At 51.6% G+C, this 22186-nt stretch overlaps 1 protein-coding gene across 4 annotated transcripts; it reads left to right on the top strand.

The window, feature by feature from the left end:
• Positions 1 to 737: 737 nt before the first annotated feature.
• On the top strand, positions 738 to 20717 carry RPRD2 (regulation of nuclear pre-mRNA domain containing 2). 4 transcript variants are annotated; one of them, XM_050912364.1, is made up of 11 exons: positions 738 to 954; positions 7543 to 7672; positions 10267 to 10367; positions 11580 to 11657; positions 12995 to 13047; positions 13845 to 13971; positions 14892 to 15067; positions 15738 to 16023; positions 16380 to 16655; positions 16941 to 17144; positions 17838 to 20717. In XM_050912364.1, the coding sequence occupies exons 1-11, from the start codon at positions 738 to 740 to the stop codon at positions 20564 to 20566; spliced, it is 4377 nt and encodes a 1458-aa protein (XP_050768321.1). In that variant the 3' UTR covers positions 20567 to 20717. The 4 variants fall into 4 exon arrangements, with proteins under 4 accessions (XP_050768321.1, XP_050768322.1, XP_050768324.1 ...); XM_050912365.1 differs by lacking the exon at positions 11580 to 11657; XM_050912367.1 differs by lacking the exon at positions 16941 to 17144.
• The last annotated feature ends 1469 nt before the right edge of the window (positions 20718 to 22186 follow it).

Below are 22186 nucleotides of genomic sequence, written 5' to 3'. Positions count from 1 at the left end.
GCCTTCACTGTCTGTGGAAAGAAGGGCGCGGGGGACACACACGCCTGCTGTCAAGGGTGTCTTTGAGGGGAGCGGGGGGCGCAGGCCCCCCTTGGGGGTCTGGCGGTGGCAGGAGCCGCCTCCCCCTTCTTTATTTACACCGTAAACTGGTTTTTTGTTGTTGTTTTTAAAGCCGAAGCTGTTTTCCAGGCCCGACGCCCCCCTCGCAACCGGGGGCGGCCGCCATCTTGCACGGCGGGGGCATGGCGCAGGCGCGCGGGGCGGCGGGGGGCGCGCAAAGGGGCGGGGCGCACGGCGCAGGCGCGGCGGGGCCGGGCGGGCCGGCGCATGCGTGGCGAGTCGGCGGCGCAGGCGCGGAGGGGCGGGAGGGGGGGGGCGCCGCGGCGGCCCGTGTGAGGGAGCCCGGCACAAAATGGCGGCGGGGGGGCGGGCGCTGCGTGCGGGGGGGGCCGGCCGGTGACCGCACCGCCGCCGCCGCTCGTAGCCGCCGCCCGGGGCAGCGGGACGGGCCCGACGGGCCGCGGCCGAACGATCGCCCTCGGGGCGGCGCCGTCAGCCCGCCCGCCGTCTTTCCTCGGCCCGACAGCAGCGGGCCGTCGCATTCCCCGCCCCGTCCGCGGCGGGCCCCGCCGCCTCCTGAGGCGCCGCCACCCGGGCCCCGCCGGGCCGAGAGCGGAGCGGGGAGCGCCGCGTCGCCGCCGTCCGTGCGGCCCGGCTGGGCGAAGCAGGGCGGGAAGATGGCGGCGGGCGGCGGAGGCGGCGGCCGGGCCTCCTCCTCCTCGGCCGCCGCCTCCTCCTCCTCCTCGGCCGGCGCGCTGGAGGCCTCGCTCGACAGGAAGCTGCAGGCGGTGACCAACACGATGGAGTCCATCCAGGGCCTCTCCTCCTGGTGCCTGGAGAACAAGCGGCACCACAGCACCATCGTCTACCACTGGATGAAGTGGCTGCGCCGCTGTGAGTGCGGGGCTCCGGTGGCGGGGGGGGTGGGGGCCCGGGACCGGGGTGACCCCGGGGGACCGTCCCTTGCGCTCGGGCAGGTGCTCGTCCACCTCCCCGTAGCCTGGTCCCGCTTTGCCCGGTGCTTGTCGGGGCGAGGACGGTGCGCGGGGCAGGAGGCTGTCGGCTGCCACTGGCTGCGGTTGGGGGTCCGCAGGGGGGAAGGAGATGGGGTGCAGGTTACGCGGCTGTGCCGGAGGTTTTGGAGCCGACATCAAGCAGCGAACTGAAATCTGAGGTTCTCTGATCGCTCGGAAATCTGTCGGCGTTACGTGGCCCCTGGGCAGGGTTTCTGCTTAGCATCACCTTGTCGCGCTTAGAAAAACACAAATTGTGTGTCAGCACCTGAACGGTGCCACCTTCAACCTCCTGAATTCTGCGCGTGCTTGCCCGGGATCTTCTAAAACGTTATTTTGAGAGGTGGGGAGGAAAGACGCCTTCAGTGTTGTGAGGGCGAGGGACTGTCACTGTCCCTTTCCACGGGCAAAGCAGCCTGTTGTGGGCACAAATAAGTATTGGGTGCCAACGCTCGGATTTGGCGAGCGCCCGCAGGCGACGCAGCAGTGACCCGAGAGTGGGAAAGTTAATGTTTTCATGAGTCTAAACAAGGCGGCGTTATCTCTGCTGTCTCGCTGCCGTGTGAAGGTTTTGCCTGTTGTCGCAGGAGTTAAAGTAAGCTTTGCAGTAAGGCGAAGATAACGTTCCCATCCCAAAGCATCGCTCTGGCTTGTGCTAAACCTTTTGTAAAGTTTGGGATAGTTGGTTTTCTCTGTCGAGGCCCTTCTGCAAAATGCGGAGGGCCCTCTTCCCCCGAATTTTGATTTACGTTTTTTCTTGTCCATATACCATGTGATTAAAGAGAGTAAGGTAAGAGCCCGAGGGCTGTTCTTTGATCCGTACCGACCTGCTGGTGAGGAGAAGCTGGCCCTGGTCCATCCTGCCTCGCTGTCGTTGCCCACCTCTCCTGGAAATCCTCTTCCCTCTGACAGCCATCGTCACCAGGGGGGTCCTGCGGGACTGTCCTCGGTCCTCTTCTCCCTCTTGCTCCAAGCACGCCCCCTCCAAACAAAATCCAGCTCTCTTCTCTCCTCGGGACGTGCAGACTCCTCAGGACTTGGTGTCTTTTGTCACAGCTGCCATTCTGGCTCATCTAGGACCTCGGTGAATGTCTCACTGTAGGTCAGGCTCAACACGACGCAGCTCCTCGTTCCCTGCCTGTACCTCGGGGCAGGTCCTTGCTTTGCCCCGCCACTTGCCAGGAGCATGGAGCCTTCATGCCAGCGCAACTCCCCCATGTTTATCGTCCTACAGCTCCCATCCCACTGGCTTGTGGAGCAGAGACTCTTCCCTGGACTCCTGCCGCTTCTCCGTGGCTGACATTCATCTTTCAAGCTCCTGGCCAAGGCAGCTGAGCTTTCCAGAGACGCTGCTTTGGCACTGCCCCTTCCTTCTCCCTTGTACTCCTCCATTACTCCTTCCCTCCTTCCCAAGCTCATCAAAAGTAGTTTAATTGTTCCCACTTGCAGGGCCCTTGACGCTCTGTTCCTGCCCTGCCAGCTCACGTCCACTGCTGGGCTGTCAGCTCCTGCCCCTGAGCCCTTGGTACCAGCCTGGACTTTTTGTTTTATTTTGGTATGAGCGCTTTCAAGGCTTTCCTTGCACAGCCCTCGCGAGGATCGCCCCTCCACACCCCTCGTGTTTGTCCGAGTTCCTCCTTAAGCATCTTATCGGAGGTACCAGCTAAAACAACCCTTGACAGCGGCCGTGATGCTGCTGTGCCCTGGCCCTGATTATTTGGTTACTTCTCACTTACGTGCGGGTTTTTTTCCTGCTTTTCCCTTTGTGGTACGCTTCATTCTCTGCCCCAAGGACCTCGCAGCCTCTCTGTGTTCTCCTGCAGTGGAAAGTCGCAGTCCCAACTAGAAGAGTTCAGTGGTAATAACAACAGCGAGTACAGCTCGCTTTTTGGGTTCCTTTCCCAGCTTTGAAATATTTCAACTCTAAAGCTTCTAAGAACACATAAAAGCTGCTTTTCCCAGGGAGCTCCTTGCAAAGGATGGATGTGGTGGGATCGGGGGCTCTATCTCGGCCCTCTGCCCAGGTGAAGGTGAAGGCACATGTGTTTAATCGGGGGGAGAAATGCCTTCGTATCTCTTAGATGTGCATCTCTGTTAAGTGTGAAAGCCTTGAGTAGGGCAGTTCCTGCCTGGTGTCTCTCTTGCGATGCCAGCGTTGGGCTGAGGGCGGTTGCTTGCAGGAGGCTTGTAGAAAATGTCAAGTGTGGGGAAAAAAATTGGCCTTTTTATTCTTTATCTTCTAGAAATCAGAGTAAGTAGGCGTTGGGCTAGCCTGCGGGGCGGTTGGTGCTCCTGCCTCGGGCTGCGAAGGGATTTTGCCCGAGCATTGGTGGTCTCGTGGGTGCTCCCGCCCCGGGGGGTGGTCGGTTCCTCTCCCCCTGCACACTCTTGAGAGGAGACGGCTGCATTTTGCTGTCGGTATTTCCTAGTATCTGCATTTTACCGTATCTCGATGGATTTTTCTGCGCTTCGCTGTTAGATATTTGTTTCAGCTGATGTGAAATGTCCAGTTTAACAGAAGAGGTGTGTGGCTACTTGAACAAAGAATTTGGTCCTTTCAGGAAAAAAAAAAAAAAAAAAGAGTGCTGGTATTTAAATACGTTGCTGTTGGCATGGGCATCTTCCTTCCCGGGTCAAGGCTTCTCCTGAGCGCGAGCCGCTCACGGCTGCGGTTGTTGGCCAAGAGCTTCACGACATAAATGTTTCTGGGAGGTAATGCTGTGATAACTTTACGTCTGGGAAGTTTCTGTTGTGAATCAAGAGCTTTCTTGCAGGAGGGTCGTCTCATCGGCGTGTCCACACGAGCAGCTCTTAAACGTGAGTTAAACTGGACACATCGCGTGCCGGCCGCCCGGAGATGTCGGCTGGTGGAGCTGGTGGCCATCCTGGAGCTGAGCAAAAAGCTGGGGTGGGCTCAGTTATAAAATTTCCTGTTTCTTGTCTATATTTCCTCTCCGGTTTAAGCCGAGACAGCCTAAGAGTAATTAAGAAACTGTTCACCCGTCAGATACGGCCAGTTGCATAACGTGGTTGAAACCCCTTGTACAAAGTGCATTTTGGACCCAAAGGTGCTTGGTTTTCTTCGTGCGGCTTGTCCGTAGCCTAGGTATTGGTCTAGCATGGATTTTTCCTACTGTGCAATTTGGGTGAATCTTGCTTTTTATAAATATTAGCTCTAAATTGAGGAGCTAAATTAATTCTGCCTTGGCTGAGGTCTGCCTTCAGCCTTGTGGAAATGGTGGTGGAGGTGACGGTGCGAGCTGTGCTCCATGCGTTTGGCATTTGTCTTGAACTTGGCTCTGGGTTTTTCTGCTGTATTTGAATGCTGTGTATACATTGAATGGTTTAAATCAAAGGTTTATGTATCTTCAAGATCCATTTTGCATTATGTCATAAGATCTGAATCAGCGCTATCTCTGCTGGTAGATAACATCGCTGGGATAGAAAGAGCATTCAGTGACCAGCGGGTGAATTAGCAGTGGAGTGCTGGATTTTAATTAAATTGCAGAAAACCCATTTTGGTGGGATGATGATCTGATAGATTATTGAGGCTAGCGTTTTGGGGAAAGCTGGCTCCAAATCCTTTCGGGAAGCCAGGCGAGCGCAGCAGCGCTCCGGTTGGATTTCCAGCCCTCTGGGCAGAGCAGAGCTCTCCTCACTCCGCTTCTCGCTCAAACAAACCAACCCCGATCTGCCGTGTAAGCACGTTTAGGGTGAAGGTTGTAAATAACAGTTTCTGGTAACAAATCCTTGGGCTTGTTGTGTTTGTTGCTATAAAAGCGTACTCTGGGACATGGGAGTTGAGGCTCCTTGACACGGCAGCTGCCGGAGCGGTGTTGGAGTAGCCTGGTGGGAAGGATGAAAAATACCTTCAGCAAAAAAATAGCTGGAAAATACGTGAGGAGCAAAGTTACCGGTGAGAAGCCGGCTGCGGTGCTGGTGTACGCAGCGGCTGCGTGATGCCTGGCTCGGGTCTCGCACCTTTGGCTGTGTGTCCCAGTGGCCGCTGCGGGCAGGGGCGGCGAAGGGGCCGGGGCTGTGGGGAGCAGGGACGTCCCTGGGGGCTGGCTGTCCCCTTGACCTGCCGCGCTGTTCCTGCCCCGGGTTGAGGGCTGGACGATGCTTCTTGCTCACCCACTGGTCTGTAGTGACGCTCGGCGGGCACCAGCAACGAGCAAGAAGAATCAGTGCTGCTTGTAGGGGCTCGTGGAGGCTCTTTGCTTCATGGCCTCAACCTGTTGATGATTTGACGATCAAACCAAACTAAGCCCTTGCATGTATCCTCAGCTTTGCTTTCCCGAAGAGGCTGTCTTCTGTGAAAGATCTTCATTTTGAACAAACAACTTGCTGAATTAATCCCTTAATATCGGTAGGTCAGCAGTAGAGCTCGTATGGTCAAAATGTTCCTGGTGTGAGCTTTTAAACCAAGCTTGCTGCATGCCGGGACTCCTGTGCTAGGTGGGTGCTGGACCCGGGTCTGCTTACTTGGTGCTGATTCCTCGTCCAGGATCGAGCCCTTCTGCAGGAAAGGCGTGCGAGAGCACGGGCAAGAGTTGTGCACAGAAGGAGTCCCGGACAGCACCAGCGTTTCATGCCCTGCTTCCCATATGGGAGCACGCCGTGTCATTTGTGAGCAGGGATTCTCTGCCTTATAATAAGGCTTTTAAATAATTGCATTCAGTATGCTAAAAATGAACTAACCCCCTGTTTCTGTGGCCACGATCCTACTTTGATGGGCTCCTTGCCAGAAGTCCATCGGTGGCCGCTGACCCTGTTCTCCTCATCAGAGAGGAACATTAGAAAAGAGGGAGGCGATATTTAACAATTAGTTTCCAATAAAAGCGTATGAGCTTATTGTTGGCTGGAAAATACTCATGTCGTGGCTTTTCCTTAGGCGCGGTCTAAGGCGCGAATGAGTTTTGTGAAAATCCTGGCTTTATTTCTGGTTGGCTTTGAGCAGGAGGAGAGCGGGGAGCTGCCGGCGATTGAGTTGCCACGGTGGGTGGTTTGGGGTTTTTCTGCGACAGGTCGTGAGCGCAGGAGCGGTGTCAGTAAGGGGTAAGCTCCCACCCAAGGGCTCTGGACCAGGGATGATGCTAAGAGCTTCCCAACGGGAAACGTGGAGACCAGGAGAGCCGCAGGGTGCAGCCGCGCCATGGGAAGAGGCTCTGCCGAGGTAGAGACAACTGGAAAATGAAGCGAGATAGAGAATTAAGGGATTTGTAGATAAAAACTCTGATTACTAATGCGGCTGGGGTGCAGCCAGAGGGGGATGTAATGCGGGGAAGGTGGGAGCCTGATAGAGCTCACGGGCACGTGAAACAAAACCATCTATTGTCACTGTTCCTATATTTAAATCCTCATGTTTTGTCGTTAAATTAAGTGAAGAAGCTAATTAGCATGTGGATGAGCTTACTGCGCTACGAGCGCTGTTACTGGCCAACTGAAGAAGAGGTTTGATGAAATAATTAAATTTGGAGCTGAATATACGGAAGATCAGAGGTGCGATGGTGCGGATGCGTTTGGAGCAGAGCTGTGGGTGGGAGATCCGGGTGCGACGGTCAGTGCCGGCTCAGCGGGGACAGGGGAGGTGTTTTTGGAGAAATCGATTTCTGGAGGAGAAGGGACGGGGATCCGGGGTCCTTTGTGTGCCGCACAAAAGCTGGTGCCTGGCTGGCGTTAAATCGCACGTTGGAAAGGGCCGTCCAGGCAGCCGTGCCCGAGGAACCAGCAGCGCTTATTAAACATGTTAATAACCATTGGTTTATTAATAGGAGGCATTTAAAGGGATGTGGAGAAGGTCTCTCCCTGTCTGTAGTGAGTGCCCTCTGGACAGCTGTGGACATAGGTACATGCCTGGTAAAGCCTCCCTGATAAAGCTCTGAATCTTAGAGACCATTTTAAGCATTACAGCTTAAAAAAAGGGAGATTTATACATGACAGTTCTTAGAAAATATGAATAAGTGGCCTCTAAATTATTAAACGGGAGGTTGCACTGAGTCAGTAGCCAAATGGAGTGATGCTAGAGCTTTGGAGACCAGACCAGACACACGCTCTGGAGCGGTTGGGTTTTTTCCCCTGTAGAAGTTTGTGCTGTTTTGTGTTTGACCTCTTACCGCAGGCGACGCTGATCTTTCTGGCTGTACGGTTCCTCTTGCTGCACGGGTATCGTAGAAATAGCACAGGGTCAGTGGCTTTTTGTGTCCTTTCTAAGCTCAAGTCAGAGGCGAGGCTTGATGTTACCAAACGTGCAGTTTTGGGGAAGATCTGGACATTATTTGTAAATTGAAGCTTTCCTCTCTAGTCCCCAGTTTTGACCATTGGACTTGCCCTTGGACACGCCGTTGACAGAAAAGCAGAAACACACAGACACACACACCCCAAAAGCAGGCGCTTAAATGTTGTTATCAAAATGCGGCTGACGTGACTACTTCTACTTGATGAATCTGAATTTTCTTTTTGTCTTTAGCTGCCTTTCCTCATCGACTGAACCTTTTTTACTTGGCCAACGACGTCATACAGAATTGCAAGAGAAAAAACGCGATTGTCTTTCGTGATACGTTTGCAGAAGTGCTTCCTGAAGCTGCTTCGTTAGTGAAGTAAGTAACGGTGTGTTGGAAGGTCGAATGTCTCAAAAAATGTGAATTTTTCTTCTCACGTCTCAAACTTTCTAGAAACGTCAGCAAAATTTCAAGGATTTTGTTTGAACGACTGGATGGGTTTGAGCTTCTCTACAAGGAGCGTGCTAGAACGGGCATAGAGCTGGCTTTTAATTTGCATGGGGGTCTCATTTGCGTAAAATTATCACGTGAAGTGGTGCGAGGGGCAAGCCTTGCGCCGATACCTGCGTGCCCAGTAGCTCTGCCCTCCCCTTGCGTGTAGGCACCGGTGGCTTGTGCTGCTGCTGGGGGGGGACGGTGGGGGGGGGAGGTGGCAGCGAGGAGGGGTGCGACAAGACAGGGAGGAAGCGGAGGAGAGGAGAACGAGGTCTTTGCGGTCTCCAGGGATCTGCCTGTGGTCGGTCACCAAGAGAACAAGCGTCGCAGATGCCAGTCTAATCCCTGCCTGGCTTCTGCGAGCTTCTCTCTGGCTCCTGTGCTGCCGTACCCATCTGCTAAAACCTTATTTCAAGGTAACGCGTTCTCAAAGGTGGTTTTGTGCTCCGCTGGAAATTGGAGACTTTAATTTAGCAGAGTAACGTGGGACAAAAAGATCTCGCGCTGGCATGTGTCCAGGTGGGGCGAGCCCCATCCTGTCGTTACCGCAGGGTGCCTTGCTGCCCTCCCGTTCGGTTTCCGAATCTTCCTCAAACCAGATGGTCTTTAAGGGGCAGGACATAGTAAAAATACAAAGCAGCTCCTTAGTAGTAACGTGATGTTGCTGGTTTGTGTGCCTTTGGAACAGAGCTTGAAGCGGCAGATGGTTGAACATCGCATGAGGCAGGGAAAAGGTTAAAGCTGGACTGCTCATTAGCTTATATTTAAATGTAAGTTTCCAGAAGAGAAAGTTGAAAATACCTAATAGATGCCAGCAATGAGGAGGAGGGAGAAAAAATTCTGGGAGTATCAGCTACCTAGGCAAAAGAGAGAAGGAAAAGCTACAGCAAGAATTGCATGTTACCGATCCTTTGATAGCCCCAACAGGCTTTACCAAGCCCGGTCCTATTCCAGCTGTTGGTATAGAAACGATTAAATGGATAAAAGTTCTGTGAACTTGCTGCTTCCGTCTTTCAGTGTTTGTGTACTGCGGGGGTGTGACTTGGCTACCCTTTACGGACCCCGATGGAAGATTTTTGTCTCTTCCGTGTGCACCTCGCTGACCCTGACAGGTGGCGTCATTCTGTCTGTCCCTCTGCAAAGCTTTGCGTGGCCGGGGACGGCAGTGTCGCTCCACGGCAGAATCTTCAGTGACCAGCCTTCTTCCAGGCGGTTTAAAAAGCAGCAAAAGTGGCCAGAAAAGGCGTCGCTCTTTCATGGGGCGCTGAGCTGCAATGCGAACGCAGCAGGGCTCGAAGTCGAGTTGGACGGCTGCTCAGGTGGTCTTTAAAAAGGTCCCCCCCCCAACCCAAACGGTTCCCTCCGTAGCTCTGCCTGGCGGAGCACCCACCGCCCGAGGGTGCGGAGCAGCCCCTTTGCTCTGGGTTTGGAGCCCTGCTGCTGTGCCAGCTGTCACCCGGGTCCCACAGGGAGTGGCGGTGACAGCTCCGTTTTCCAATTAGAGTTTATTATTCCGAGCTCGAGTCCTCTGGGGCAGTCGCTTCTGGTCATTGGCAGGGTTCGGGCTCACGTGCTGCCCTTGGAGCGCTAAATTCGGGGCACGTGAACTTTAATTCAGGTTGCTTTGCAGAAAGCGCTCTTCGTTTGGGTGATTAACAGGGTGACGACTGGTCTGGTCGTGCGTTTTTCCTCTCTTATCCCAAGAGCTGTCCCTTGGGTCTGTGCCCTGGTGTTAACTCGGGGCTCTAGGGAGAACACAGTTTGAGAGTGGTTGCTTACAGGTGTTTTATTTGTCAGTTTTTTTCCTTGAAACAGAAGCACGTGGATGAGATACACTATTTGACACCAGGCCATCTCCTTTTCTTTCTTTCTTTCTTTGGAGATTCTTACAGATGACGTTCCTTAACTCCCAAGGCTGATACTGCTAGGCACAGAGGGGATGTGTGATCAGAGATGAGTGGGAGAGCTCATCTTCTTGATGAAGTTGAGCACCTCTGATCCCCGGCTGTACAGTCACTTCTCTCTGAAGTAGTTACTCTTCTCTGTGAAGAGAGTAATGTTTTATTTTTTTCCCCACCCTGGAATAGTCACTTTTTTCCCAGAGCATCCGTATAGAAAGCTGCTTTGGAAGAGTAACAAATTTGTTTTTTTCCCATGAAGAAAGGCTTCAGAGAAATCCTATTGGTGTTCCTACCACTCTGAAACCTTCTAATTTTACCCCAAAAAGGACCGTGATCCGTTACAATATGGAAGTGTGTGTTTGCTTAACTCCAGGCGTGTGGACCTGCTGCCTTGGTCTCACTGGGACCCCTTGCAGTAGAGCTAAAGTCGTCACCTGGACAGAGAGCTTCCCAGTCTGAGGGGTCTTTTAAAGTTTTGATTTAAATACAGAATTATTTACGTTATTATCCATTCTAGAGTCACGAGAAATTACAGTGTGGGGGTAAAGAAAACCCAATATGCTCTTCTTTTTTCAGGGATCCATCCGTTTCCAAATCTATCGAAAGAATCTTCAAAATCTGGGAGGACAGAAATGTGTACCCTGAGGAAACCATTTTGGCACTAAAAGAAGCTCTGAGTAAGTTACTTACCCTTTGCATTTCTTACCTTACAAACTCATGCGTGAGCTTGATGAGATTAAAGAAAATGTCTGGAATTGCTGAGTAAAGTGTTTTTATTGTGCGTACGTGATCTTTCTGCATTTGCACGTAGCGCAGACTTTAAAGTAGCGAGGTGTTGTACATGAGCAGTCACTGAATTCATCTGCTTCACGGTTTTTTTGTACCTTTCTAAAGACAGCTCTGAATCCTTTCACGTAAGCTGGAATCGTTCCAGCTGAGAGTAAACAGAACGTGAAGGTAAAAGTGGTCCTACAAGTCCTGAACACGGTGCCCTGGCTCTACCTTTGTGTCTCTGGCTCTACCTTTGTGTCCCTGGCTCTACCTTTGAGTCCGTTTTAGCAATAAGTTGTTTTTACTAATAATATTTGCGGTGTAGGAAAGAGGCTGGAAGCAAAGCTGGAGGGTGAAGTGTCCTCAAGTACTTATGAAAGAACTCTGCTTAAAAGCTGAAATGGCTAACGTTAACTGGAAACACGCGTAGTCAGTTAAAACCAGAAATGAGCCGATACTCAAATACTTGAAGGAAGTTAGTCCACGTTTCTGCTTTACTTGGTTACATCATTAAGAGCTAAAGGTGCTTCAGGAAATCCTCACGTGTGGTTTTGAGAGCCAGTCGTCGTCACGGCAGGAGAAACACAGTGTCTCGGGTTCGGGCTTTGGCACGTGAAAAGGCTTTAGCTGGGCATTGCATGTTGAGAAGTGAAGTTTATGCATACGTTCTGAAATGTCTTAATTTTTGTAACTTGAAAACAAAAACGTTTCAGATTACTTGTAAATTAGGTATTGTGGCTATTTTCCCGACTTGCGTTACTTGCCTGTTGAATGCTGATTTTGTAAAAGCCAACCTAAAGAGCCGAGCGGTATGGTTTTATTTTTAGATGCCTTGTATTTTTCCTTTTTACTCTGGTCATTACTGTGATTTTTGAACTGTCTTAGTGTAAGGGCAAACAGAAACTTGATTTAAAAATGGAAGACCATCCCACAGGTTGCTGTATTCCTGAGTAAACTTAGGTTCTCTTGGGCATCCAGCAGCTCGTCGAAGGAAGTTGGTCTAGGTATTTTAAAACAAATTTCTGTTCACTCTTTTACCGTGCAACCGTATGGCACCAAAACCAGATTCTTAAAGGAATCCCATAATGCCAGACTGCAAAAAATGAAATGTTTTCCAGGTACCACTTTCAAAACTCAGAAGCAGCTGAAAGAAACTCTGAACAAACAACCGAATAAGCCGTGGAAGAAATCGCAAAGTAAGGAAACAATGTGAACTCTCTGAACTAATATAGAAATTGCCTTCTTGAGGAAGAGAAGAAAGGCTAGCCCAAACCGGGCAAAGTACCTGGACTAAAACATGAGCCAGCATGCGTCTTCCAGGCTTGTAAAGCTCCTTACAGACTAATATGTAAAGCACCAAGGAGTTATTGCTAGAGAACCACTTTTTAAAGGAATGAAGTAAGAAAAAAAAATATCTTTATGAGAGCGGAGGTTATGAACAGTAGAGGAAAGAGCTGGTGGAACCTCTTGGAAACTGGCGTTAGACTATTCAGAGATGGAGAGAAGACAGACAGAAGCGTGTACTTTGGCAGCAGGAGGGGGACACTACCTTCGTGCTCAGGAACACACCTTCAACAGCAAACTAGGTGCTAGGATAAAAGAAAACTGGAAGCTGGCAGTGCAGATAATGAACTTTGGCATCCAACAGTACTGGGAGTGCAGTCTAGCAGGAAATGCATTTCTAATATACCAGTCTTACTAATCTCATTATACGCTAAAGCCTTGAATGATCTGTAAAGCGAGATGGCGGAACGTTAGGTGTGAGATGTGGCATGCGCCCGCCTGTACAAGTGCTGAGATCAGAAGGTTAACAAAAGAGTTTGGAAGCGTTTATTACTTGGCTTAACATCACGAGCTGCTTTCCCAGACAAAAATGTGCTATATTCAGCATGGATGAAGGGTTTAGCATTTTGCTTCTTATCAGATGCTTCTCCTGTTTTGTCCAGAAACCAATGGATTTAGTGTCTCTTGATAGTGGGATTCATTCCCCCCGCTCTGTTAATAAGATGTCAGAATAGAGGTGGAAGAGTTTTTAAGGTTGAGAGCATGGTTAGGCCTAGTGAGTACCGAAGGGAGACCCCGTCCGAAGGAAACGCTGGGCTGCCTGTCTCAGCTCTAAGTCTGGCACTTAGGAAATAACATTACCTTCCTTGTAGAGAGGTATAAACTCATCGGATAAGGCTGTTAGATCAACCCTTGCAGGGACTTGTCTTTCCAACGGTAGAGCTGGAAAAGGTATGCGCAGTAAATGTTTATAGCGTGTTTAAAAAAAAAAATAAATAAAAAGCGATAGTATGATTTGTTGACCTCAGTCACAATCTAGCTGCATGTGACTGTGTCCCGATTAGCTAATGGAAAGCTGGAGCATTGAGGGACATCTGTGTGGAGGGGAAAATGTAATGAATAACGACAGCCTGCAAGTCTCTCGTTGAATTATGCTAAAATATTCTTTATTAGAACTGCCTCTTGTGACTTGCTTTCGAGTCGGGGTGTAGTTCCTTCGTTTCTTTATACTTTTTCTTTATTCCAACAGCATCCACAAACCCGAAAGCTGCTTTGAAGTCCAAGATTGTTGCTGAATTCAGAGTAAGTCTGCAAGTGGAAATGTTCTGTTGCGCTAACCTCCGTCCTTGGGCTGTAGCTTTTGTGTAGCTTACGTCCACCAGCAGCGTAAGCTTGATGGGAAGCTGGGTGTTCGGTGTCTTTTTGTTCCTTGGCATATAATGCCTGTTAGACGTTTCAGTTGTGAGTTTTGTTAGGGCTGCCACCCCTTCAGTGCGCTGTTAGGGACAACAAGGCAGCTGGGAAGCATTCGGAGGCTCCCTGCGGAAACACTGGTTTTCATTTGCGGTAACCTCGTACAAGAGAGCAGTTTGCTTTCTCGGGAGCTGTGTGAAATCCACGGGCCCTACACTTAGAGGGGCTGGCTGCTACGGACGGCGCTGGCCGAGGCATGCGGTCAGATCCTCCTAGTGAGGGAGGAGTTTAGGGCGGCTGAGGAGTTGGTGGTGAGAAATTTATCTAAATTAGGTCCCCCAAAGGAGTCCGGTCTGTTAATGAAATGCGTGGGCACTAGTAGAGTTAAAAAAAAAAAGAAAACAAAAAAGGCCTCTCCCTACTCTTAACCATCATAGCCAGGAGACTTGCAGAATTACAGCCCCTGCCTGAGCCCGAGTCTGCTGATCTGTTTGACTTGAGGTTAAAAATCCAGAGATTCACACGGTTCGTTTCTGCCTTAGCTCTTGTTTGGAAATGGTCTTGAACCGGAGCGTTGTTTGTCGCTGAAGCGGGTCTGTGCTGTTAGCCCTGCTGCGCAGGGCTTCTCTTCCGTGGAATGTGATGAGGATGCTTTTCTTGTTTGATTTTTTTTTTTTTTTTCCCAGCCACAGTCTCTCATCGATGAATTGCTATTATATAAGCGCTCAGAAGACCAGATAGAACTGAAAGAGAAGCAGCTTTCCACTATGAGAGTGGATGTGTGCAGCACTGAAACACTTAAATGCTTAAAAGGTAAAGACAGCGTATAACGTACAGAACCCGACGTAATTGAAGGAGGCACAAATACAGTTGTAGGAGCTCCTCAGTTCTGTTGAGCCTTGGAGCAGAAATCAGACTGTGTCTGTAAAATGCCAAAATTTCAAAGCGCAGTTAAGAACCACCAAGCAGGAGCCTAAAACCTTTGTTAATTTGAACGTGTTCATAGAAACCCGCAGATACAGAGCTCAAACAAAGCAGAAGTGATGAAGATGTATTTTGTACTCTTCAAACACGCCCTCGTATGTCATTAAAACATGCATTCTTCTTAAATGTGTTCAGAACCCCTTAAATAATTTCAGATTTAATATTTTAAGTTAAGGCATCCATCAATGGCTACGGTTTGATAATGCCAACTGTGAGTCTGATAGCAAGCAGTGCATATTAGGGGTGAATGAACTGAGTTACGTTGAGCCGTACTAACAGGAAATTTAATTGTAAAACTGCAGATAGCTCTAGCTGTGCTTGGTAATCCGTGACCGCGGCCTTTGAAAATGGTCGTTTGCAGTCGTGGTAACTCGTAGATGTTGTGAACCCCGATGATGTTAGGAACCCTTGGAATATGGTAACGAAGGAAAAGTAAGAGTCAAGATTTTTGCCTCTTCTGAAATGAAAGTATACTCTCTGGGTAGCTGAAAGAGTAAAATTTTGCACTTCTGTGTCTTGAATTTATTTATCCCTAGTAACTAGTTGAAAAAAACTATAGACTGCTAGCAACTTGTCCTCTTTTTTTAATGGATACCGATGGATGAAGGGGGTGGTCTGGGCAGTGTACGGCGTGATGGCGTGTCCGTTGTCTGAACTTCCCGGTTGCTGCTGTTCAGGACGCGCTTCTGAGAGCTGATTTCCCGTTTGGCGGATGGCAGCTTATTTATGTGGTGTTAATCTCCTTGCAGATAAAACAGGAGGAAAGAAGTTCTCCAAGGAGTTCGAAGAAGCAAGTTCAAAGCTGGAAGAGTTTGTAAATGGCTTAGACAAGCAAGTGAAAAATGGCCCCTCTCTCACTGAAGCCCTGGAGAACGCCGGTATATTTTATGAAGCGCAGTATAAGGAAGTCAAGGTGGTAGCAAATGTAAGTACACTTTTCCTCGATCCTCCTCAGGCGGACCGACGTCCGCCTGTGTTCGCTAAGCGTCTCCGAGGCTAGAAAATGCATCCTCTCTGTTCACAAATGGAGAAGTTTGGCGTGATTGTTGTACAAATGGTTTCAAAAGAGAGCGGAGTTGGGGCAAGAAAAGGAGATGCTACAAAAATCCATGAGTCAGAAGCTCAGTTCTCGCGTACTGCTGGAATTTTGTAGCTCCTCTGGATTTTTAAAGGGGGGCAAAATGACAGTTAGTCTAACAAACCCTAAATTCTGGAAGCCGCACAAGTTGTGATCAATATGCGAACTAGATGAACAAACAAAGAAAGAATTCAGTAAAGCATTGTAAAAGCAACCAACTGCCCCAACCCTACCAAAAAAAAAAAAAACCAAACGGGCAGCATATTTGTTAAAAAAAGGGTTTTTTTAAGAAAATTGTTTTAAGTCATTGGAAGAAGGTTTTACCTTCGCCTTTTTTTGTGGTCCTTACTCTGCAAGTCACACTGAAAAGCTGCATTCTTACGGCAGAGTTCTTGCTGCAGGGTACAGGTAATTCGAAGTGGTTTTCTACGGCTGTGTGTTACTTTTGTTATGGAAGTGACTGAGGCATGCTCTCTTCCTGTAAAAGATACTCAGTCCGATGTCCTTTCTTTCTTAGGCTTATAAAACGTTTGCTAATCGAGTGAGCAATCTAAAGAAAAAGCTAGACCAGTTGAAAGCAACGCTTCCTGATCCGGAGGAGTCTCCTGTCCCTTCTCCAAGTATGGACGCCCCATCTCCGACGGGCTCCGAGTCCCCTTTTCAGGGGATGGGGGAGGAGGATAACTCCCGGTCTCCGGTGGTTGCAAGCCGCAAGACGGTATCTCCAGAGCCTGTGACGGATAATCGGGATGTGGAAGACATGGAGCTCTCCGACGTGGAGGATGATACATCTAAAATTATTGGTACGTTCTGTGGGGGCAGGAGAGTAATTGTCGTGTAGAAATTACATCGAGGCAAAACAGCCCTTTCGAGCCTCGTTGGGGATGGAGAGGATGCGCAAAGCCCTTGTTGGGCTGCGGATTGGTGCTGTTGGGTTTCGAGCTCCTGCCCCGCTCCCCTGACGCAAGCAGGGAAGTCCCGCTCTAGCCGTGATTGTTCCCATCTCCCAAACCACTCATCAAATACGTTTTTACGTAGCCTGCGGGAATCAGACCTAACATGCCTAGTGATGAGGATCCCGTTGAAAATCCTGTACCCCAAGTCATTCTTTGGGGACAGGGTGACGGTTCTGGTCTCGTTCTCCCCCTCTCTGATGCAGTGGAAGAGAGGAAGGAGAAGCAGGCTGCTCCAGCTTCGGCACCCGCGAAGACTGAAAGCGTCCCCAAAGCGGTGCCGTCTACCGCTGCAGCAGGCACGACTTCGGTGACGGTGACGACGCCTGCCCAGACTCCTCCGACTCCTCCGGCTCCGAAGGCGGTGAGCGCGGCGCCCGTCCCACCGTCGCCGGCGCTTGCGTTGCCCAACCTGGCCAACGTGGACCTGGCAAAGATCAGCTCCATTCTTAGCAGTTTAACTTCTGTAATGAAAAACACAGGTGAGTGCTGAAGCCGTACTAGCCCAGATGTTTGGTTAACGGAGCTAACAATGGAGTTCTGTTTTGTAATCTTTTAAAGCTTTAATTGTCTCAAAATAAACGTGAATGAGTTACTACTTAAAAGATCTGGCTCAGTCTCTCTGACACACGACTGTCGGCTTCGTGAGCCTCTCCTTGCTCACGCTCAGTGGAGCTCTGCTGCAGTTGTATCTGTGGAAAACCTGAGCCAAAAAAAGCTTCCGTTAACGAAGCAACGTACGTGAGTGGTGTGTGCTTCCGTCCTAGGTGTCAGTCCCGCCTCGAGACCTTCTCCGGGAACGCCGACGAGCCCAACAGCTCTTACTAGTGGCCTGAAGACTCCTGTCATGGGGACTCCATCTGCTCCTTCAAATCCGTTAGCAAATATTCTCTCCAAAGTCGAAATAACTCCTGAAAGTATTTTATCTGCTCTCTCCAAAACCCAGACTCAGACTGCACCAGCGTTGCAAGGTACCGGAGTGGGTCTTGAGGGAATGGCTAACTGTGTATTTGATGGCAGCGGCCGCGCTGAATCGTGCTGCTGTGCTTATCCTAAAGCGAAAATGAAGGGAGAAAAACTTATTTGGAATGTATTACGTCTTTGGCAAACACAGATGACTCTTTCTCAGGTAGCATACGTGTTACGGACCAGTTAGTTTCATTACTTTTCTGTACGTCTTTGTATTTTTGCCGTGACCGAAGCGCACTTATCCAGAACGCTTTGTGGAAGGGTGCTGAACGTGACAGGAGACCGAAAGAGGGGTCTCTGTGGTTTCCCTGTGCTTCCGGAGCGCTTTTTTTAGAGCAGAAAACTTCCCAGAGGTGCTCCTCCTGCTTCTGCGCCTTCCGTGTGTAACCCTGGTCAGTAGGGCAGTGTTTTTTATACCTGGCTACAAAGCCAGGACGAGTTATTACCCACCTTATTCAGACGTATGTTGTAATTTATGTTTACAGATCGATCTGAGCCTCTGGCAAAAGTTTGCACCTCGGTGGTTGCTAACGTCAATATTAATGCAGCAAAATCCAGTCATTTTCCTGGCTAAAACATGAAGTAGTTTTAAGGAACGACATCTGCGGTACAAATACCGAAACCTTTCCCTTGACAGCGGCTCAGGTTGACTTGCCTCTTACCCGAATATCTGAACGCAGCGTTCTTTTTTCCAGGTTTGTCATCCTTACTGCAGAGTGTTGCTGGAAATACCGTTCAGTCAAGCGAAACTGCGTCGCAGAGCACTTCAGCATCGCCAGCCAACACGACTGTTCCTTGCGTGAAGGGGAGGAATATTCCTTCCAATACTCAGTCCTTTATATCCAAAAGTTTTGGTTATTCTCCAAACTCATCTACTGCGGAGGTTTCCTCAACTTCAGTTAATAAGGCTCCCGTTGGACACACCCCAGGGCTGTCAAGCTCCAGTTTTAAGCCGCCAACCAATTCCCTGGGATTTTCCAGTTCTCACCCTACCAGTCCTTCTTCCCTTTTGCCAACAGAAACCTCACTGGGTCAATCCTCCGAAATTTCAAAGGCGAAGCTGGAATCGGAACCCCCTTCTCCGAGCCTGGAGATGAAGATACACAATTTCTTGAAGGGAAATCCCGGCTTCAGCGGTCTGAACTTGAATATTCCAATTCTCAGCAGCTTAGGGTCCAGCATCGCAACGGAAAGTCACGCGTCAGACTTCCAGCGTGGTCCTACCAGCACTTCCATGGACAATGTGGACGGAACACCGGTGCGCGATGAGCGAAGCGGGACGCCCACCCAGGACGAGATGATGGATAAGCCGACGTCAAGCAACGTCGACACTATCTCCCTGCTGTCGAAAATCATGAGCCCCGGTTCTTCTACTCCCAGCAGCACGAGGTCACCTCTTCAGAGCCGGGACGACGGATATGCCCAAGAACTTTCTAATTCCGTGCACACCTACCGGCCCTTCGGCCTCGGCAGAGAGTCTCCGGCCGGCCTGTACAAGCAGTCTGCAGACAGCATGGAGATACCCTCCTCTTTAATGGACTCCTCCCAGGAGAAGTTTTACCCAGACACGTCTTTTCAAGAGGACGAAGATTACCGCGACTTCGATTACTCCGGGCCGCCGCCGTCGGCCATGCTGAACCTGGAGAAGAAGCCCGCCAAGTCGATCTTGAAATCGAGTAAACTCTCTGAAGCTGCAGAGTACCAGCCGGTCCTCTCCAGCTACGGTCAAAGATCGCAGGAGTTTGGCGTGAAGTCGTCCTTTCCTCAGTCGATGAGGTCTATCCTTGATCAGAGCGAGAGCTGCGACCCGCTGGCGTCGTCTCCGGGGATGTATGGGAGCTACGGCCTCAGGGGAAACGACTCCACCTCGGACGGCTCCCCTTCGCCCGGCAAGAACGACGTCTTTTTCACACCGGACTCCAATCACAACAACTTACCGAAACCGGTGGTGCACTCCGGCCTCTCGCAGAAGCAATACCCGGACTCGCCTCACTCGATGTCCCACCGCTCGCTTTTCTCTTCTCAAAACTCCCTCTCCAGCCCCGCGGGCAGAGCGCCCGCCGCAAGTGTGGAGAAATCGTTGGGTTCTTCCATTTCCGCCACGTCGACCGTCGAGTTCAAGAACATGCTCAAAAACGCCTCCCGTAAGTCCTCCGAGGAGAAGCATTTTGGCCAGATTTCCAAAAGCAGCTCCGGAGAGGGGGTGAGCTTGTCCGGCCACGGCCCGGCCGGAGCTCCCAAGGGAGAGCCGCAGCCGCAGGAGGAGCACTACCGCATCGAGACCAGGGTCTCCTCCTCCTGCTTGGACTTGCCCGACAGCACCGAGGAGAAAGGGGCCCCCATCGAAACGCTGGGTTACCACAACGCCTCGAGCAGGGGGATGTCGGGAGAGCCCATCCAGACCGTGGAGTCCATCCGCGTTCTGGGAAAGGGGAATAGAGGACACGGGCGAGAGGCGAGCCGAGCGGCGGGCTGGTTCGAGATGAGCAGCGGCGGGAGCGCCTTCGATAACGGGCCCTCGGGCACGTCGGAGCTGCCCGGCATGGGCGGCTTTCCGGCGCCGTACAAGGAGCACGTGCCGCCCTTCCAGGAGAGCGTCAACAACTTCCGAACAAATAACTTCAGCCCCGCTTTCGAGCACCACATGCCGCCGCCGCCGCCCCTCGCGCCGCCTCCCATCGAGCACGGGACTCCCTTCCAGCGGGACCCGGTGGGTCCGCCCGCCGGGCCCCCGGCCGCCCCCGCCAAGGACCACGGCAGCCTGTTCCCGAGGGATCACTCGGTCCCTCCCCGCATGCCGTCGGTGGATCACGCCAACCCCTTCTCGAAGGAAACCTCCGCTCCGCTCTCGCTGCCCCACGGCGTCCCCCCGCCTCCCTCCGTGGAGCACGCCGGGGTCCCCTTCCCCACGCCCCCGCCGCCCCCCGTCCCCGGGGAGCACGCCGGCGTCCCCTTCCCCGCTCAGCCGCCGCCGGCCGGGGAACACGGCGGCGTCCCCTTCCCCGCGCCGCCCCCCATGGCGGTGGAGCACGGCGCCGGCGCCTTCCCCAAGGAGCACGGTACGATCCACCAAGGGACGATGAAAGAGCATTTCGCCGTGCACGCCGGACCCCGGGAGCCGGTGGCCCAGCCCCAACAGCGGGACCACGCCGCAGCCCCCCTGTCCCGCTCCCGCGAGGCCGTGGGGCTGACCCCCCTCTCCAGGGAGCAGCTGGGGGCGGCCCGCGGCCTGGGCCCCCCCGCTCACAGGGACGGTGGGAGCCGCGGCGGGGTGCTGGTCAGGACCCCCCGGGCTGACTTCAGGCCGCGAGAGCCCTTCGTAAGCAGAGACCCCTTCCATAGCCTGAAAAGGCCCCGGCCGCCCTTCGGGAGGGGGTCCCCCTTCTTCGCCCCCAAACGCCCCTTCTTCCCCCCCAGGTACTGAAGCAGACGCCCAGCTCCCGAGCGAAGGCATCCGGACGCTGTAGAGAGCAGCGGAGTAGCGCTTTCACTTGGTTTTTTCCATAATTTTTTTTGGTTTTTTTGTTTTTTTTCTTTCCCTCAAGAGCCCCATAACCTTCTCCTAAATTAAATGTTCTGTATTTTTTTTTTTTTTTTTTTTTTTTCCTTCTCTCTCCGGTGGTTTATTTCCCAAGCCCACCCAGTTGGTTGGAGACTAGGGAAAGAAAAAAAGAAAAAAAAAAAAAAAAAAGTTTTAACGAAAAGAAGCAGCGTTGCTGTTGAAATAAAAACTTCCAGTAGTAGTTCAAAAAGTTAAAAGAAAAAAAAAAAACACAAAAAAAGGAAAAAAAAAAAAAAACTTAAAAAACCGAAAGGAAAGATGAAGCGTGCTGTTGGGATGATGTTTTTTAGCCGATTACCAAATCGCTGCCGCAGGGAGGAGTGAAGGGTCCAAGCGCTGGCGGTGGCAGAGACACCACCCCCCCCCCCGACACCCCTCCTGTGCCTTCCTCTGCAGCGACGGTCGCCGCTCCCCCTCCGGCTGGCAAAAACCACCAAAAAAAAAAAAAAAACAAAAAAGGCAAAGAGGCAAAAAAAAAAAAAAAGGGCAAAAAAACCACAAAACAAAAAACAAACCCCACCCTACGATGATGATCTCCGCGGCCGCCGGCCGGACTGTTTGGCTCCCAGCGCCCCGGGAGCGAGGAGGGGTCCCCCAGCCTGTGTGTCCCCCCCCCCCCCCGGCTCCAGCTCACCCGCCTCGGGAAAAATCTGTCGTCTGTTGGTTGGTTTTTTGGTTTATTTGGGGGTGGTTTTTTTTTTTGTTGGGGGTTTTGTTTTTTTTTTTTTCCTTTTTTCTTTTTGTTTTTTTTTTTTTTTCCCCTGGGAACACTGTTGACTTTCTACGTGTGTGTATATAATAATCACTTTTTAATTCCATCTCTCGGATCGTTCAAAACGCGCAGACGGAGCCGGCGGGGGGGCTTGGGGCGCTGCCCCCCCCCTGCCCAGGGCCGCCCCGCAGCCGCGCCGGCGGCTTTTATATGAAGTTGGAATTTTACTTGATTTATTTTAATTTTTTTTGCTTTTTTTGTTTTGTTTTGGTTTTTTTTTTTTTTTTTAGTTGCTAGAATCCATCATATATGTTTGATAAAGGTGTAGGGTTAAATATCTACATAAAAATTACAAAAACGAGAAGGTGGCGGATCCTTTCTTTGTCGCGGGCGCTCGGGTGGGTCTCGGTCACCTCAGTCCTGAGGGGATCCCCCGGCCATGGCCCCGGGGCGGGGGGGGGGGCGGCTTCTCCTTCCCCTCTCCCGGCCCGGTGGAGCCGGCTGGGCCTCGTACCGCGGCGGGGGGGGGCCTGGGCGGGGGTCGGGGCTGACTAAACCCCCGTTCCCCTCCGGATACCTTGAGGCACAAGGACCCGCTGTGAGGGGGGGGTCCCGTCGTCGTCTCCCCCCCGCCATTGTCCGTGGTTCCGTCCTGCCCGCGCCAGGACAGCGGGGCTTTCCCACGGGCGGGCGAGTCCAACGCGGCCTCCGCGGGGGGGGGACGGGGGGGAACGGGACACACGACACCGGGCGAGCACCAGGTTGAGGTC

The sequence above is a fragment of the Gymnogyps californianus genome, chromosome 29 (assembly GCF_018139145.2).
Source record: "Gymnogyps californianus isolate 813 chromosome 29, ASM1813914v2, whole genome shotgun sequence".
NCBI classification, from domain to species: domain Eukaryota; kingdom Metazoa; phylum Chordata; class Aves; order Accipitriformes; family Cathartidae; genus Gymnogyps; species Gymnogyps californianus.
The sequence above is the reverse complement of the archived record's forward strand: the minus strand, read 5'-3'. Positions and strand labels throughout refer to the sequence as shown.

Bases quoted from the DNA above. Each gene is read 5' to 3' on its own strand.
- RPRD2 (XM_050912364.1), top strand. From the start codon at position 738: ATGGCGGCGGGCGGCGGAGGCGGCGGCCGGGCCTCCTCCTCCTCGGCC. The intron at 10,368-11,579 runs GTAAGTTACTTA...AATGTTTTCCAG, and splicing joins GGCACTAAAAGAAGCTCTGA to GTACCACTTTCAAAACTCAG. The intron at 13,048-13,844 runs GTAAGTCTGCAA...TTTTTTTCCCAG, and splicing joins AGATTGTTGCTGAATTCAGA to CCACAGTCTCTCATCGATGA.